General features: G+C 37.4%; 1 protein-coding gene across 4 annotated transcripts in view; it reads right to left on the reverse strand.

Moving 5' to 3' along the window:
- The window catches only part of LOC150091364 (ralBP1-associated Eps domain-containing protein 2-like), a 303767-nt gene that overhangs the window by 242775 nt on the left and 42592 nt on the right, over positions 1-18400 (reverse strand). For all 4 annotated transcript variants that reach the window (XM_090383441.1, XM_090383448.1, XM_090383421.1 and 1 more), the window contains exon 2: positions 9695-9836. In XM_090383441.1, coding sequence (XP_090239567.1) covers positions 9695-9823 — 129 coding nt within the window. In that variant the 5' untranslated portion in view covers positions 9824-9836. The remainder of the gene's footprint in view (positions 1-9694; positions 9837-18400) is intronic.

Genomic DNA, 18400 nt, shown 5'->3' on the forward strand with positions numbered 1-18400 from the left:
CCAGACGCAGCAATTTGCAGAACTTAAACCTTTCTTCATAAGAGCACCACTTTGTTCCCCTCACCAATCTTGTAGCCCTTCTCTGCACTCACGCAAGCAACTCTGCATCCTTCCTAAAATGAGGCCTCCAAACCTGTACACAGTACGCAAGGCGTAGTCTCACCATTGCCTTATACAGTGGGATAATCACCTTTTCCCTACTAGCAAAATTCTTAAATATCATTGACAACACCCCATGACCTGCTCTGGCAGCATGTCTGCACTGATGAGAAAAATTCATATCTGACTGCACAATTACTCCCAGGTCTTTTTCATTTTCTATCACTAAGTGTAGTACAGTTGATACATTTCTCTGGGTTACTTCTATCCACATGCAGTACTTTGCATTTGTCAATGTTAAACTTCAGTTTCCCCTTCTCAGCCCATCTGCCCAACTTTTCTAGATCTGGGTGCAGTAACACAGAGCCATTACTGTCATTAAAAACCCTACCAACCCTAGCATCATCTGCAAACTTCGATATTAAGCCTGATATACCTTCATCAATTTCATTGATAAATATACAAAACAACAGTGAGCCCAACACTTAATTGTTAGGAACTCTACTAATAACATTAGTCCATGAAGAGCAGTGTCCATTGATTACCACACTCTGTCTTCACCCACTCAACTACCCTTTCATCCATTGTAGCAACTTGCCTTTAATACAATACTGCTCCAATCCGTATAATAGAAAAATAGTCTTCTATGCGCAACAGTATCAAAAGCTTTCCTGAAATCCAAGTATATGATGTCAAATTTTTTTTTGCATATTATTCAGTCAAATTTGTCAGACAAGACCTCCCCTCATCAAACCCACGCTGTGTCTGAAATATTACTGCAGCCTTGTCTAGATGATCCTGCAATGCTTCTTTAACCAGTTATTCCATTATTTTCCCCAGAACAGAAGTTAAACTAACAAGTCTGTAATTACTCATATCATCCTTTGTGAATTGGGGGATACATTTGCACATCTCCAGTCCATGGGGAATTCTCCTGAATCCAAGGATGCACTCATAATTATAGCTAATGGTTTGCTTACTTCCTTTGTTGCCTCCCTTAATATAACTGGATAGATCCGAACCACCCCAGATGTCTTTCTTATGTTTAACTTCAACAATTTCTAATCCACTTTGCTTTCAGTTATTACAAAATCATTAAGCTTCCTGTTAGAGTTTAATAAGCCTCTGTCCTCTACTCCCCTACAGAATTCCTTATGTGTGAATGCAATGCAAAATACTCGTTCGGTTTGGCTGCTATCTGAGCAGGATCATCAAAAGTTGAACTGTCGATGTCTAGAGGACCAATCTGATTCACCAGCTTCCTCCTAGAGTCTACATAAGTGAAGAAGTCTTTGCTGATTTTCTTTGCATCCTTTGCTAAAAATTTCTTGTAATCTGCCTTCGTTCATCTAAACTTCTTTGTGACTTGATTACAGACTAGCTTATATTTATCATAGGCTTCTGTGTTGCCAGATAATTTATTTACATCCCATGCATTTTTCTTCTCTGCATGAGTCTTGTTAGTTCATCTGACATCAATTTAGGCCTAAATCTTGAACAGTATTTCTTAGCTGGTATGAAGAGCCTAGTAGCTTCCAAAAATTGCTATTGGTAACATCAGTTGGTCCCACTGTATAGAATTTAAAAATTGTCTGAGACCACCACAGTCAACTTCACAAAAGCAAAAATCCTTCCCTTTACCCTGATGGTAGTTACATCTCTAAGTAAATCCCACATCAGTACACTAATAATCACTGCCACCTAGTGGTTCCTTTATTTGCAGATTCGTAATTCATAAATAATCACCAGAGGGAGTAATATTCTTGATAATCAGATCAAGAATATCACTCCCTCTGGTTGCCTCTTGAACATGCTGCTGTAGAAAAAATCATCCAATAAATCCACAAGTCTTGCTAGTGTTTGTGTGCGTGAGTGACCAACCCACAAGTTCCAGTCAATATCCCCTGTGAACAGTGAACAGACATTCTGATTTAATGGCCCACTATTTCTCAGTACAGTTGTTCACTGTGCCCAGAGTCTAGCCTATAACACATTCCTACTCTCATTTTTGCTTTCCCATTGCTTATGTCACACCAGACTGACTCAACATTGCACTGTCCACCCATGTCAACTGGATGCACTGCCTTTCCTATCCTGCTATCCTTTCTGTATACATTGTACTCCTCAAAAATGCAATTCTGCATTCCTTATATCTGTGTGACACCACATCACTGATGTCCCAACAATATCCGCATTTGATGTCTTGACCAGCATTTCAGATTCATCAAATTGATTTACTATACTCCTAGTATTTGTGTACATACAAGTATACATGCATCTGTTCTTACTCTTAATTACCCTAACACAGCCCATGTATTAACTTGTTCCATGACGACTTACAGCAGTTCTTGATATAGTCTTCTGCTATCTGAATTATACATTCTCTGCTATTTATAAGTACACCATCACTATTCTTCATTTTCAGTATCATTTGTCTTTCTGTATTGGTGCTCATGACTGCTGATTTAAGTCCTTTGTTTTCCCTTAATGCTTGTTCTACTTTTCTTGTGTTAAATCTTCTTATTATGTCCTCTCTGAGTCTATTTCTAATGGCTTTGCATAACTCAGTATACTCAATTTTTATCCTTGTCAGTATCTTGCTCCTCATTTCTCATCTTCAACTCATCACAACAAGTGTTTCTTGACTAATTTTTTCTTCTTTGGATTTCTTTTTACCTATAGGTTTCTTGGGCTCTATCACTTTCAGAAAATTCTTGTATTCCTCATTGATATCTTCGTTCTGGAAAGTCTGCAGTAGCTCAAATTTGTTCTTCAGTTCCAGCATACTGCTTTTTCTCCTCTTCTGTTATCTCAAAGACCTTCATTCATTTAATCAAGTTACTTTTTACCTTTCTTTTCTTACGTCTATATCAAGTGTGTACCTCACCATTCTGTGATCATTTCCAACAATTAACTTGTTCAGGACGGTAACATCATTCAAATATATATATCCTGTTAATGAGGATGAAGTCAATTTCATTAGTTATTAACCATTTGGGCACTTCTATGTCCACTTTCTGTTCATCCTTTTCTTGAAAAAAGTGTTCATTACTGGCACTCGTTGAGATTCTACAAATTCCACAAGTCTTTCACCTCTTTCATTTCTTTCACCAATTCCAAAATTTCCTATAGTTTCCCTTTCTGAACTGTTTTGTTACTTTCGAACCTTAGCATTAAAGTCCCCCATAAAAATGTTGTTTTATGTAGTGAATTTTCTGTTCATCTAGCAGTCTCTCAATTTCGGTGTATGTTTCTTCAACCTCTTCATCACCATAGCTCGACGTTGGTGCGTAAATCATTATAATCTTTAGTTTGTACCTCTTAGAAATCCTGAGTAGTACTGACACCCTTGATGTACTTTTGAATTCCCAAATGTTGTTTGTTATATCTTTATGGACCAGAAAGTCAACTCCACCTTCACTATTTTCACTGTTTCCATTTGTACCACAGATTACTACTTGATAAACTTATAAGTGATTCATTTCTTCTCTTGTTTCACCAAACCGATGATATTTCAATTCACATTTTCTAATTCCTTTTCCAGGGCTAATATCCTATCTTTACTGATGAGCAATTTTACGTTGTAACAGGCCAAGTTCAGTTACCGTGCATGACAGTCTGGTCGCACCCAGAGATTCTCAGCATCCTCTGCTTCCACTCTGATCCTCTCGCGTTATCATGTGCTGGAGGGTTTGGTCTTTTTATCTTCATGTCTTGAAGAGAACCAGTCTACACGTTCGTTGCCACCAAAGTGACGTAACAGGGCTTACCATCGAGAAGGTATATATGAGTGGGTTTTAGGGAGGTAGGCCAACTGGACTTCTCCTAAATCTTCTAAAATAGAAAAATATTGGATCCATCAATATGTTTTAGACTAAGTGTCTGATAACACAGAGAATGCCTTCCCCCTCTAAGACCCTTAAACAAGATACACAATAACAAGAACTTATATCATGCACACAATCCACATCTGTTGTTAATGCATGTGTAAGGCTACGCCTGTGTTAACAACAGATGTGGATTGTGTGCAGCAAAAAAAAAGAAAAAAGAAGGAAAGGGAAGGGGAACAACAAAATACTCAACTGTCAGACTCCACAGGAATGGTGCACCCTACACTAGCCCTGTTGTTACCCCACGATCTCTCGTTCAAGATGTAAAATAATGGCTTCCGTAACAGGATGTATGCAGGTCCCAGTATTGTGATTAATGGTGAGACCTGCCACAGCTATATGGAGGGCCTCCACCACGAGAGATGGCAAGAATCATTGTTGATACCCTCCTCATCATTCCCTCGGAGTCTGATGGATGAGTATTTTGTTGTTCCTCTTCCCTTCTGTTTTCTTTACTTTTTGCCACACACAATCCACATTTGTTGGCAATGCACGCACAAGGCTTCTGCATAATATAAGGACTTATTATTTATCATGTATCTTGTTTAAGTTGATAACGAGGGTCATCACCTTGAAAGCTTCTTCATGCTTGTTTTATAGCATTTATTTTATTTATATTATTAGTTAATCTCTTATTATTTTTTGTATATTTATTGGCTCTATATAATTTCAGTTTTAATTTGTACATAATGTTTTTTTTTATATCTATCAGCATCCGTGTACCTAATCATTTTTAATAAACTTTTAATAAACTGAGGCTTCTAGCCCTAAAATGCTTTATAATCTTAATCACTTGCACACCATCAAGCATCTCCCATATTGTGGAGTTGTATTTCATAACTGGGTTGTCATCATTGCAACACCAAGGTACCCGCACACCGATGAGAAGCCAACACTTCGAAATGTGCCGTATGAGTGATGGTATAAACTGAGAATAAGTAACAATAGTCTTCTCCATTGGTGGAGCATTACTTATTCGAGATAGTGCAATTTCATAACTTGATGTGAAGATATTCACAGTATAAGATATACTTAAATGATGCCAATTCTTAACTACTTAGTAGTTGTCTGCGTACACAAATGATGCATTTGAAAAATATAATAGATTTAACTCATACCTTTTTATAGGAAGTTCTTCGGCCTGACACTCATATCATATTAATCCAATTAATACATTATATGAGACTAAATTTATGACACGATATTATGATTTAAAATTGTTAATATATACGGGTTTCTTAAAAATAATCCTGTATTTAATTTCCATAATCTACTCACTGCCAAAAGGAAGAACAAAGCAAGTTGATGCACATCAACCCACCAGAAACTAAACCACCCAGCAATAATGAACAGGAAATTGAAGACAATTGTCAATTTTACTAAAATATTTCAGACTGAACTTCTTAATAAGGGACAAAGTTATTTCGAGATGGTCCGTGCTCACAAGAAATAAAGTGACACTTAACAATCTCCACTCTCTTTTATACTAATAATAAGATTCAATTTAGTGTACCTGACGAGATTATGTTTATTAGCAATGTAAATAATGTTATTTACGCATGCACGTAAAGGTCCACGAGTCTGAAATCGTGTATGGTCGAGTAGATTATGGAAATTGAATACAGGATTATTTTTAAGAAACCCATATATATATTAACAATTTTAAATCATAATATCGTGTCATAAATTTAGTTTCATATAATGTATTAATTGAGATTAATATGATTGAGTGTCAGGCCAAAGAACTTCCTATAAGAAAGTACGAGTTAAATCTCTTATATTTTTCAAACAGTATCAAAGTAGGAAGGATTGAGCTGTATTGCTGTTATATATTTTAGAAATGATGTATTTAAACTAACTTGTGCGTCAGTTAACTTCTTCACAACCTGAGGTTTCTAGTCCTAAAATGCTTTGTAATTAATAAATTTTACTTATTTTGACTGTCTTCATTAGTAGAAGTAATATTTATTTTGTCATTACATTAATTATACCACTCAAATTAATTTTCATTCACGATTAAATGTTACTTTCCTTTTCATCTCTATTTCCATATCTTTTCTTGTCCCTTTAATTTCACATAATTGATATATCAACTCATGCTCTCTTCATAACACAGCTATAAGAATTGTAAAAATCCAAAATGATAGGTTCAATGGCTTAACAGTACAACAATACAAAAAAAGTTTTTATGTGCACTGTGAATGTGTTATGATGATATGGAATTACCTTCAATACTAAATTAACTTAAGATAAGTTTAATTATTTTTCTTAACTTAATGAGAAAAATTATATTTAACAAATTTACTCACAAACAGTCAGATAATTCACATTAAAAAAGATACAAGTAAGCATGTAATGCAGTGGTTAACACATTATAATTCAGTTATTTAATTCTCTTTTCTTCTAAATTTTGAGTCACAGTTTAAAAAATGCCAAGTTAATTTTTTTTTTAAAAGTAAAATGGATAAGAGGACAAGTATAATCATTACATCTAGAAACACTTATAAAACGTTCAGATAAAAACCACATTCAAGCAAAAACCAGTGATGTGCTGGTCTCCTTTGACATGGATAATACGTTTCACAAATATCCTGTTGGAGGTGAAGGCAATCCTCAGCAATTCTGTGTTAAGTTCTCTTAACACAGAATTCCTGTTCGCTAGAAACAACAGACATAATAGACAAAATGGCAATAAAAATAATCCTAAAATCCTGGCCAAGATTAGAGCAGCTAGTAAATTCACTCCTAGTGGTTGAAAATGAATGATTTTAAGGTCAAGGTTAAAAAGGCTGAATTACAACAGAACAGAATTGATGAACTGACAACAGCAAATCAAACTGTCACATCTGACAGGAGTTCGAATGCCACAGTATTAAGGGAAGCAATTTCTTCTGCTCCAGCACAGTAACCCAAGACAAACATGATTCTTCCCTTTGGCTGAATCCAGCATGCAGCACACACGCACGCACGCACACGCGCACACACAATCAACCATCTCAGATACCACAAGTCAGTTGAGAACTGTCTATAGCCTTTATGATTAAAGGCTATAGACAGTTCTCAACTTTCATCCAGTCAGAATGTAAAAGAAAACATAACTAAAATATGAAGTGATTTAAAGGAGATTAAAAAAAAAACTCCATGTCTCATTAAAAATAAAGGCATCATTATTAATGCCAATTACAAGGATGATACCAAAAAAAGAATAATCCTTTAAATTCCTTTCTCAGGCAGGTTTATCTTCTGAACCACCAAGAGAACTAAAACCTACAATACTAGTCTATGATCCTGATAACAAATTTGTGTAAGGAAGTAATTACAAATCACTTCTATTTTAAAAATTTGAAAGTGTATGACTATTCGCATAAAGAAGTTAAAAAAAGATCTCTCTTAAATCCAAGACAAAATCTAAATCAAAAGTCACTTCTAATTGGATCATCAAACAATCTCCATGTATCTACAATAGTGTCTATCAGAGAGAATTTTTTCAACTCAACTTTAGACCATTTACCATCATAACAAAATGCTTTTGCTGCCTTGCATACAGGCACACATCTTGCACCTGTAGGCAAGAAATTCCAACCTTTGGGTACTGTGCCTGATCCAGATAAATCTATCCCAACTGCCCAAAGGCTATCCCAACAGAGGAGACCCTGCAGTATACACAAATTGCAAAAGAAAAAAGAAGAATGCAAAGCATTTGAGTAAGAGATCTGCTCTGCCTGGAATATCTAAAAGCACTAGACACAGTAAGGCAACATACCATTCCAGCCCAATGTAACTGACAATAAAAACATCCATCTACCAGATTAATCTACAGATTGTTTCCAAAGTTGTTCAACTGAATGTGCAGTAATCCAGGACAGCTGCCAACAAATTTTTTTACTTAAAGGATAAAGTTTCTCCCAACATATCCTGTCTGCAGGAACTATATCACGTCAAGGGCAAAATTATTGGTTATCCCAACTCAGCCAGAGTCATATATTCAAATAATGAAAACCCAAAAACTGGCAATAATTATATTCAACACCTAGACATTCTACCTGCTTCCTGTTTGTCATCACAGTTTTCTACATGTATACAAGTAACTAGCACCACTATCCTTTTATATTATATCACTAGACCGTACACCACCTTAAGACTTAAACTCACATCTACAATACCTTGAAACAGTACAGAGTAGACATTGTTGTCTCTGTTAATATGCATTTCACAATAATTGTATCAGACCAATTCTAAATCCATCTTTGGAATAGTGCTACCAGTGACTCAAGAGGGCATTTGCTCGAGGACCTTATTTTTGCACATCACTTAGATGTCATTAATCTTCCTGAACAACTTTTTACTTTCTGCAATAGCCTTGGCCAGTCAAATATAGATGTAACACTTGCAACTACCAATCGTTTCCTCCTTGTTTCTAATTGGAACATAAATACAGAGTCCACATTGTTAAGCCACTGAGCCATCTCTGTTAATATGCATTTCACAATAACCATGGATCTCCCCTATGCAAATTAGTCAGATACTCATTAAGAATATTTTATGGAACAAATTTGACCTGTCTGTGGTCAATGACCTCCTTTCAGATAATACTACTTCCTGTGACCATCTCAATGAGAGCCAGCTGGCCATGTGGATCCAAAATGTCATCCACACAGCAAAAAACTAAACATACTAGTAAGAAAAAAATTACATGCAAATGTACCTTATGGTGCAGCCACAAGTCCCACACTACTCAGACGGAAAGTTCATCAGAATATACTTTATATCAAAGGGCCAAAGAAACAGATTTTCTTAAAAATGACATTAATCTATCTATGGCATTTCACTTTTCTTTCTTTCTTTTTTTTTTTTTTTTTTTTTTGTTAATTGTTGGCGCAGCGGCTTCTGTGGCCAGAATGCACATCGCAAAATTTTTGCATTTTCTACTCTGATCCAAGCCCGAGGCAGGATTTGAACCCGCGACCTTGGGTTGCCAGGCAGGCACTTTACCCACCCGGCTAGTCCAGTCGGCTGGCATTTCACTATAAAAAATATTAAAATCACAAGTGTTAAGTTAATCTATAATGATAAACTTACATCCTAGCAAAATTTTGTTTGCAAAGCAAGGAATGACAATCCATGGGGCTTAAATTACAAAATAAGCAGGAACAAGCTCTTTCCAGGAAAAATATTTAATACATAATCACAAACAACAAAGAGTCTCTCAATTGGTCTGATACAGCAAACAAGACCTTAGACAGGCTCTTCCCCAAAGATGATATTAATCAAGATTCTTCCTACCTTCTAACTGTTAGAGTACAAAATGACCAGTACAGGTCTTCCATTCCTTTCCAACTGTTTACCATGGAGGAGTTGCAGTGTTGTTCATCTATTAAGAAGAATAAATGTGCCAGATCTGAGCTCCTGCAAGGCATTTTCATTAAGATCTCTCTCTCTCTCTCTCTCTCTCTCTCTCTCTCTCTCTCTCTCTCTCTCTCTCTCTCTCTCTCTCTCTCTCTCTCTCTCTCTCTCTCTCTCTCTCTCTCTCTGTGTGTCTCTCCCCCCCCATGTTGTGTGTGATGATGTATTTAGCCTTGCTACATATTTTGCCAAGGCCTCCACTTTGAGAACCAGCATAGTAAAAGCTGATTTAAAAAAAAATCTAACAAATGTTTTTTCTTAAAGGACAACTAAAAGTAAGCATTATAAATTTCATTTCTCACCTGAGAAGGGAGTGAGGATACATCTTTATGTCCGGTTCCTGAGGAAGGAACTATGTGACCTTTATGAGGTGGAGGAGGCAGCTGGGGAAATGCATTTTGAAGAAGAGTATTTTGATGGTCATCCGACATGACCTATTATGCCCTATAATAGAAATTATAAAGTTATATCTCTTGTGACTGTATATTCATTATTTGTATATTGAATTTGTGTATACAGCCACTCCCCAGCTAACGTAATACTTGGCTTACGGAAATTCGACTTTACGTAAGTTTTTGTCGGCTGGTGCAAACTTATTAAAAAAAATCATGGAAACGTATTTTGCATCCTGTAGAAATAGAGGTATCGCAAAAATATCATAATGTGAACCTAATAACACACTGTTTTTTTTTGGTAATTTGTTCCAAGACTTCGGAAGTTGAAATTTTCACTATATAACTAAGCTATTTATCTCTCTAAAAGGTCATTTTTATAATGGCAATTGCATTACACTTTCATCGTTATCATATGTTCCGTTATAAGAATCAATTTGGAAAGCCTTTGTGATATTTTTCTAAAACACATTTCTGGAGGTCACTACCATAAAACAATAAAAACAATTTGCACTTTCTGGTTTATTGGACTTTTCTGTTAGTGCAATCTATTATAAACAGGTAGTAAACTCAATTTTATTGCATTTGCGATAATAAAGATAACTGGAATTCTATGGGTTTTTACATTACAGTATTATGGTGAAATGAGTTACCCTTCACTGAAATCTTCAATCATACAAAAAACAAATTTTTACAATCTTCTCTTCATTCCTATTTACTTATTTACAATGGTGAAGGGAAAGGGACCAACGGAAAGTGCAAGTGCTGGCGGTGTTAGGAAACGAAACAGAACTGATTTAAAAATGAAGATGATTAATTAAGAAGAAGAAGAAGCAGGGCAAAGTTTGACATCTATTGCACAGAATTAGGTCTCGTTTCTTCAACAGTGAACACTATTTTAAGGGACAGCGCGTGTATAAAAGACATGTTTAAGGATCAACGGTGATCACAAAACAGCATTCAGGTGTTATATCTGTTACATCGAAGATGGAAAAGCTATTAATAATATGGACTGAAAATCAGACTGGGAAACAGGTGCCCCTGAATCCAATGGCCATTCAAGCAAAAGCAACAAGTATTTATGAAGATATTAAGGACAAGCAGGGCGAACCCGAAGCCAAGTTCGTAGCAAGCAATGGGTGGTTTAATAGGTTCAAGCAGATTGGTCCTTGAGGATGTTATAGACATTCTCTCAGATATGCCAGACAAGCTGTCCTTGCTACCTGGGAGTCTAAAACGCTAATGGAACTGATATTCAGGTGACATTCAAGTCAAGTGGATCCAATTTCGGCAAAATCCAGATGGTCTGTGACAGCCAAATCCTCTGCTTGCACCTTCACGATGGTGAGACTGTTAGTGATCCTGGGTATAACCTCCATGCATAAGCACTGTGGGTGACCACCCAGGTGTGAACCAACGTAAGCAGGGCTCGAGGTGTGGTGCCAACACCACATGAAGGAATGCCACCTCTCTCTGTGTTACCAGGCAATACTAGGTAGTAGATGACACTCATCAACCGGTGCAATACCACCACTTTGCTAATGGAGGCTTGAAGTGGTGGAACCCATGTTTAGTCTCCAGAGCTAAGTTCTGGTCAACCCTTCCCCATCTCTTCCATCATACCATATGACTGATGACTTTTGAGGTTATGATGAACATAATGGCGAGATCCAATCTTCCTCACATTTCGAGGGTACAGCTCTAAAACAGAGTTCGCAAGCCGGCCGCTAGTTAGTACACTGGACCGAACCTATTAGTAACTCTTTAGGAGGCTTCCGAATCAGCTATTGTATAATCTTGCTAGCTCTATTCTGCCAGATAGTGACTGGAGGGAGTCCAAGTAGGGTGTATGCAGGGAGAATTGCCGAGGCCATGTTATGTCAAGGATCTGGGTATATTCTTGGCATGTGTACGTCATATCCAAAAATTTCATTACTTCATACAGCATATCCCCCCTCTATTATATACACCATGAATTACCAAACTAATAGAGGAAGCTTATCTGCAAAAAGATCTAAACCTCCCAAACACTTCCTAGTCAATTTCCACTTGCAGTCTGCCAAAGCCTATGTACTTTTTCTAACAGAAACTCAGTTATTGGTTGATTCAACTAATGCTCATCTCAGTTGCCCAAATTATTCGCTGTATGATTCCTTTCGCCTCAAAGGTGGTACTTGTGCATATGTCTGTTCCGATATTCCCTGTCAGAGACTTGGTAATTTGGAATCTCCTCTCTTCGATGTTCTCTGGCTTAAAATCTCTTTACCTCATTGTGTCAATTTCATCTGTTGTCTCTACTGTTCTCCCAACTCCACTAACCATTTGGAGCTCTTTGACTTCCTCTCTTTGCAACATGACTTTCTTCAGTACAGCTTTCCTAACAGTGAGGTAATTTTCCTTGGTGATTTTAATGTTCACAACTCCAGCTGGCTTCTGTTTTCTAGTCACACTGGCCTAGCTGGTCGAGATGCTGAGGCTATTACTAATGACCTTGCACAGATTGTTCATTTACCTACAAAAATACTGGACAATCCTAACCATGCAGCTAACACGCAAGATCTTTTTCTCACAAACAACCCTTCTTAGTACACAGTCGAATTAAGTGGTCCTTTAGGCAATTCAGATCACAACTTGGTGATTGTCTCTTCTCCAATGGAGCCTTTATCTCATAGCTATTCCAAACCTCCGTTGTTTGGCATTACAAGAATGCAAAATGGGATGACCTGCGAGATTCCTTTTCTTCTTTTCCTTGGTTGTATTACTGTTTCAAAACTTCTGATGTCAACGTTTGCTCAGATCGTGTCAGTGAAATTATTCTTGTAGGAATGGAATCCTTTATTCCACACTCCACTTTAAAATCTTGTCCTTGATCTAAACTTTGGTTTTCCAATAAATGTGCCAAGGCTGTTCAAGAGAACAACGTTGCATATTGTAATTGGCTTGTTTCCAATTCTTCAGTTTCATTTTCTGCTTACACCAAAGCTCGCAAAAATTGTAACGCAGTTATTAGTCAGTCCAAACTAGATTTTGAACAGGCTAAGAGTAGAAAACATGCTTCTTGCCCTAATGGTAGCCGGGCATTCTGGCCTCTTGCTAAAGCTATTGGCCGTAACTTTTGCTCATCTTTGCTCCCACCTCTGTCAAAACCAGATGATTCTGTTGTCACTTCAGCCAATGATAAAGCTGACTTGTTAGTATCCCATTTTTCTTCCAATTGTATTAATGATCTTGGTAAAACACCTCCCACCATTCCCAACACACTCCATTCAATGCCTCCTGTGGCCTTCCGTCAAAAGGATGTCATAAGGATTTTGATGAATCTTGATGCTAGGAAAGCTCCAGATCCCGATTTTATTTCTCCACTTGTTCTCAAAACCTTTGCTCCTGAACTTACTCCTATTCTTTGCTGCCTTTTTTCACTTTCTTATTCCAAAGGTGTTTTTCCTTTTGCTTGGAAATTTGCTCATATCCAGCCAGTTCCTAAAAAGGGTGATTAATCTCTCCCATCCAATTATCGTCCCATTGCAATTACCTCTACTCTTTCTAAAGTAATGGAGAAATCAATTAACTGCCAACTCTTTAAACTACCTAGAAACCTTCCGTCTGATCAATGATCGTCAGTATGGATTCCATCAGTGGCTTTCCACTGGTGATACTCTGGCTTATTAGCATTAGCATTGGCATTTGATGCAAGAAAGCAAGCTTATGCAGCATCAGCCAAAAAAAAAAATAAATAAATAAATAAATAAAAAATAACCACTTCCACTTCACCTCTCTGTTCGTTCGAAATACCTGTCCAGCTGAGCCTTAAACTTATTTAGGGTATTAACTTCCACGACAAGGGATGGAAGTCTGTTCCACCAACCAACTACCCGCTGGCTAAAGGCAAATTTCCTCACGTCTATCCTACATCTGTCTTTCCTCAATTTGAATTTATGCCCTCTCAGGTGATTATTCTGAGCAAGAGGAAGAATCCCATCAGCATTGAGCATGCTCAAACCATTCAAGGCTTTATACACCTCTATCAGATCAACTCGCTGGTGCCTAGTCTCCAGACACTGTAATTTGCAAAACTTAAGCCTTTCTTCGTAAGAGCACCCCTTTGTTCCATTCACCAATCTTGTTGCCCTTCTCTGTACTCGTTCCAGCATCTCTACATCCTTCTTGAAATGAGGCGTCCAGACCTGTATACAGTACTCTAGGTGTGGCCTGACCATTGCCTTATACAAGGGAATAATCACCTCCTTATCCCTGCTAGAAAAATTCCTATATATCATCAATACACCATTATGTTGTCCATCTATGGACAAATTCAATGGAAATGTTCGGTGAAACACACGCAGCTGCTCTTGACATCTCAAAGGCTTTCAATTGTGTTTGACATAAAGGTCTTCTAAACAAGCTTCCATCTTATGTTTTGCCAACTGTTTTTTGCAATTGGTTATCCAGTTTTCTCTCTGATTGCTCACCGAGGGTGATGGTAGATGACTCTCTATCTTCTAACTTTTCCACTAATGCTGGTGTCCCCCAAGGTTCAGTTCTTTCCACCACTCTTTTCCTCTTGTATATTAATGACCTCCTTCCATTGACTGGAAATCCTATCCATAGTTTTGCCAATGATAGCACATTGCATTCCACTTTCCATTTTGAGAAACCTTGCCCTGCTCAATCAGCTTCAACTTCTTGAATATCTGCTACCAATTCCTTAAATGCCAATCTCCAGGTAGTTCTCCAGTGGGGCAAGACAACTTTGTTGATTTCAATCCTTCTAAAACTCAGTCTTGTCTTATATCTCGCAAAAACGATTCTTCCACTCCTATGCTTACCTTTGGTGACACTATGATTTCTAGGCAAGTTGATATATCTCTTTTGGGGGATTACTCTGACTTCTAATCTCTCTTGGCACAAGCACATTACAAATATTGCTTCCTCTGCATCTAAAAAACTTGGTTTTCTCTTTCGCTCTTGGCGTTACTTCTCTTCCAAACAGCTGTTTACACTGTACAAATCGCAAATCCGCCCTATCATGGAATATTGTTCCCACATCTGGGGCGGTGCCCCCAAAACCTCTCTCAGGCTTCTAGATTCCATTTAGAAGAGGGCAGTTAGGTTAATTAATGACTCCTCTCTAACAGTCTTTTCAATCGCTGTCTCACGGAAGTGCTGTTTCTGCTGCATGCCTTTTCTACATATACTTCCATGCGCACTGTGCTTCTGAATTGGCTTTATTATTCCCGCTCTCTCTTTCAAAACAGTCCAAACACGAAAAAGCTGAGTTTCCAGAAGATATAACAATGCTATCCTCACCTGAGACTGACTAACTCAGCCACGTTGTGAAAGAGACCTATAAAAATTCCTCCTGTCATTTTCCACCTGGTGTGGGGATGACGGCGATTCTACCAACTGTGCTGCCCACGGGGCATTTCAGTAGGCATATCATCAAAATCTTCCCCTCCTACTAACTTAGTTAAGTTCCACTATCACACAGATTGTCTGCACGGGTAGTACAGTGGTATCGTCACCATCCTCCCCACACTGGGTGGGAAAAGCCTGGGTTCAAATCCCGTCGATGATGTGAGGAACTTTAATGGGCTTTTTTTCACTCTGTGGCTGAGTTAATTGGTCTCATGCATAGATAGCAAGGTTTTTCCTCCAGAAACCTCAAAAATACCATGTTATGAGAGGTTGCCGCAATTCTCTAACCGTGTTAGAGCAAAACCGTATTACATAAGTACTGTGTTGTGCAAGGATTGCCGCACTTTATCAATCGTGTTAGAGCAAAACCATGTTGTAGAAGTACCATGTTATATGGAGGTTGCCTGTATTGTAATCAGCACTACGGTTGTTATCGCATTTTAGCCTTATCACAGTTTACCCATGCAGTGGAAGTGCCTATGTAACATTCCAATTTTTTCTCTTGCACTTTGACGCACTATATCTAGTTGTTGCTTCATTGAGTTCATACAGTTGTTGATGTCATTACCCAATAAAAAAAAAAAAAAAAGTGCTGTATCTGCACCTCCTACCAATCTGACTGTTTAAGAGTAGACCCTTTTATAATCCTTGATTTTCAATAAAAAAAAAAAAAAATACTGTATCTGCACTCCTACCAATCTGACTGTTTAAGAGTAGACCCTTTTATAATCCTTGATTTTAATGTTTTCTTTATTTGTGTTTTAATGGTCTGTATGAATTTACAGAAACATTATGACAGCTTCATTTCTATTGATTACTTCCACAAAAAAATAATGGATAGTCAAATTAAAGTATTTTATACTGCTTGATTTAAATAGTTTATTTGTACCCACTTCCATCTTAATCAATAAACAATGCTGAACCGATGCATTCTTGTTTCTTTGGTTATTGTTATCAATTAAACCGAGTCCTAAATTGATCACAATAAGCAGCATTCATTGCAATAATAAAAAACCATTATTTGACTCCCTCCTCACATAGGTATCTATCCAGATGAAGTCTGAATTTCCCAAAGCTGTCGCAGTCTCAACCATCCATGGAGGCAACTTATTCCAATAATTAACAACTCACTGGCTAAAAGAAAAGTTCCTGCAATCTAGCGTAAACCTCTCCCATCCCCACATAAATTGAATTTATGCCCCTTAATTCTGGAATCATTTGCAACAGTGAAAATTTAACTCTTATTCACTTCACTTTACCTCTCACAGAGCCTTATATATATATATCATTCAAATTTCTTGTAAGCTATAGCATTGCATGTCTTTGTATTGGACTCTTTCATGAAACTCAAGCTATATTTCTAGAAGCGTGTGCTACGCACTGCTGCTTCTTCCCACCTGGCTACAGAGGCGCCCGTGTAGTCTTGCAATTGCAGTATATAGTTATGACCTTCCTATCCCTACAAGCAAATATTTGACAAATCATTGATAGGACCATGGGCCATCATTGCTACCTGTCTACACTGCTCAGAGGCCTTCATGTCTGACTGTATTGTAACTCAAAAACTCTTATCTTCCTCTATTTTTTTAGTTCAACAAGTGTCTAAGTTATTTTAGAGTAGCTTCCCAAAAGTGTAAGACCTTGCATTTCCTACATTAAAAGATAGTTGCCACTTTTCTCACCATCTCAGAAGTCTATATGATCCTGCAGAAGTTGTGCTTGCTACTGAATCATTAACTACTCTAACAAGCTACAAATTTTGACACCATGCCCTCTATCCTTTCATCAATGTCAATTAAGAAAATGAAATCAAAAGTGATCCCAGTACCGATCTTTCAGGAAACCCACTTCTTACATTAGCTCAATCTGAAGAATAACTGTTAACCACAAACCTCTGCCCTCCTACCCTACAGTCATCCTGCAATACAGCTAAGGATTTTTCTCTGTGATTACAATATGTTCCAGCTTATACAATAACCTCTCATGCAGGACAGAGTCAAATTCTTTCCTGAAATCTAAGTAAACAATGTCAAATTATTTCCTACATCCAGCTCACAAGTGACTCTCTCAAAATAGGATGGTTAAATATGTTTACAAAACTATGCAGTGTTTCCTTCAGAATTCCATTTCTATCAAAATAATCCTATAATGCATTCTTTATCACTGCCTCTGTAATTTCCCTTACCACCGAAGTCTAATTAATCAGTTGGTAGTTGCCCACTTCACTCTTAAAAATGGCACTTGTCCAATCCTTTGCGTAATGGCACTTGTCCAATCCAAGGAAATAACTGCTGAGTCTAGTGATGACTTCATAATTAACCTCAATAGTTCAATGACCAACCTTGCCATCTCCCTCAAAATTACTGGGTATATGCTATAACTGTAGAAGCCTCGCTTGCCTTTAAGGTAGAAAGTTTTTCTAATAATCTTCTAAAATTTATCACTAATTTCATGATTTTCCAGCTTCCTTTGCACAGTTTCCCCTCAACACCAAGGGTCTTTCTTCTGTAAATACTGATGCAAATCACGTGTTCATTTGTAACGTCAGCTAGGTTACCTAAAACTTTCCCACATCCATTATGCAAGCATCTAATCCAATTTGCTCCTTTCTTATTAGTATTCCCTATGAGAAAAACTTCTTGTTCCCCGTTCTTTACCCTCTTAGCCAGTGATATCTCATAATCTGTATTTGCCATTTTAATCTTTACTGTGGTATTGTTACAGGCCAATTTGTAGCTGTTATAGGCTTCAATACTTTTTGTCACTAACTTTTCCAGCCATCTTTTTCTGCTCTATTAAACTGGCTAGTTAATTATTTATCCATCTTAGATTCTTTCTTGTGTTATATTTCCTTAATGGTATATACACTTTATGGCTTATGTGACTATAGCTTTAAAATTATATTATAATTCTAATGTACCAGCACTGTGAATTAATCCCCAGTTGATAGAGGACATGTACCACGTTGTCATAATCACCTTTCCTGAAATGGAAACCCATTCCTTTCTTTAATAACAGCTATCCCTCCCCCCCTCCCTCTCTCTCTCTCTCTCTCTCTCTCTCTCTCTCTCTCTCTCTCTCAATCATCCAACTTAGAACTGGAGGATCACTCTCAGTTAATGGGTCCTGTACTGAAGTTTTCTGGTTCATGAGAAAGATGATTAGGTCTAGAATATTTTTCTCCTACTACTTTCCCTAACA

The sequence above is a fragment of the Mastigoproctus giganteus genome, chromosome 1, assembly GCF_048544385.1.
Source record: "Mastigoproctus giganteus isolate SK-2022 chromosome 1, ASM4854438v1, whole genome shotgun sequence".
Lineage (NCBI taxonomy): Eukaryota > Metazoa > Arthropoda > Arachnida > Uropygi > Thelyphonidae > Mastigoproctus > Mastigoproctus giganteus.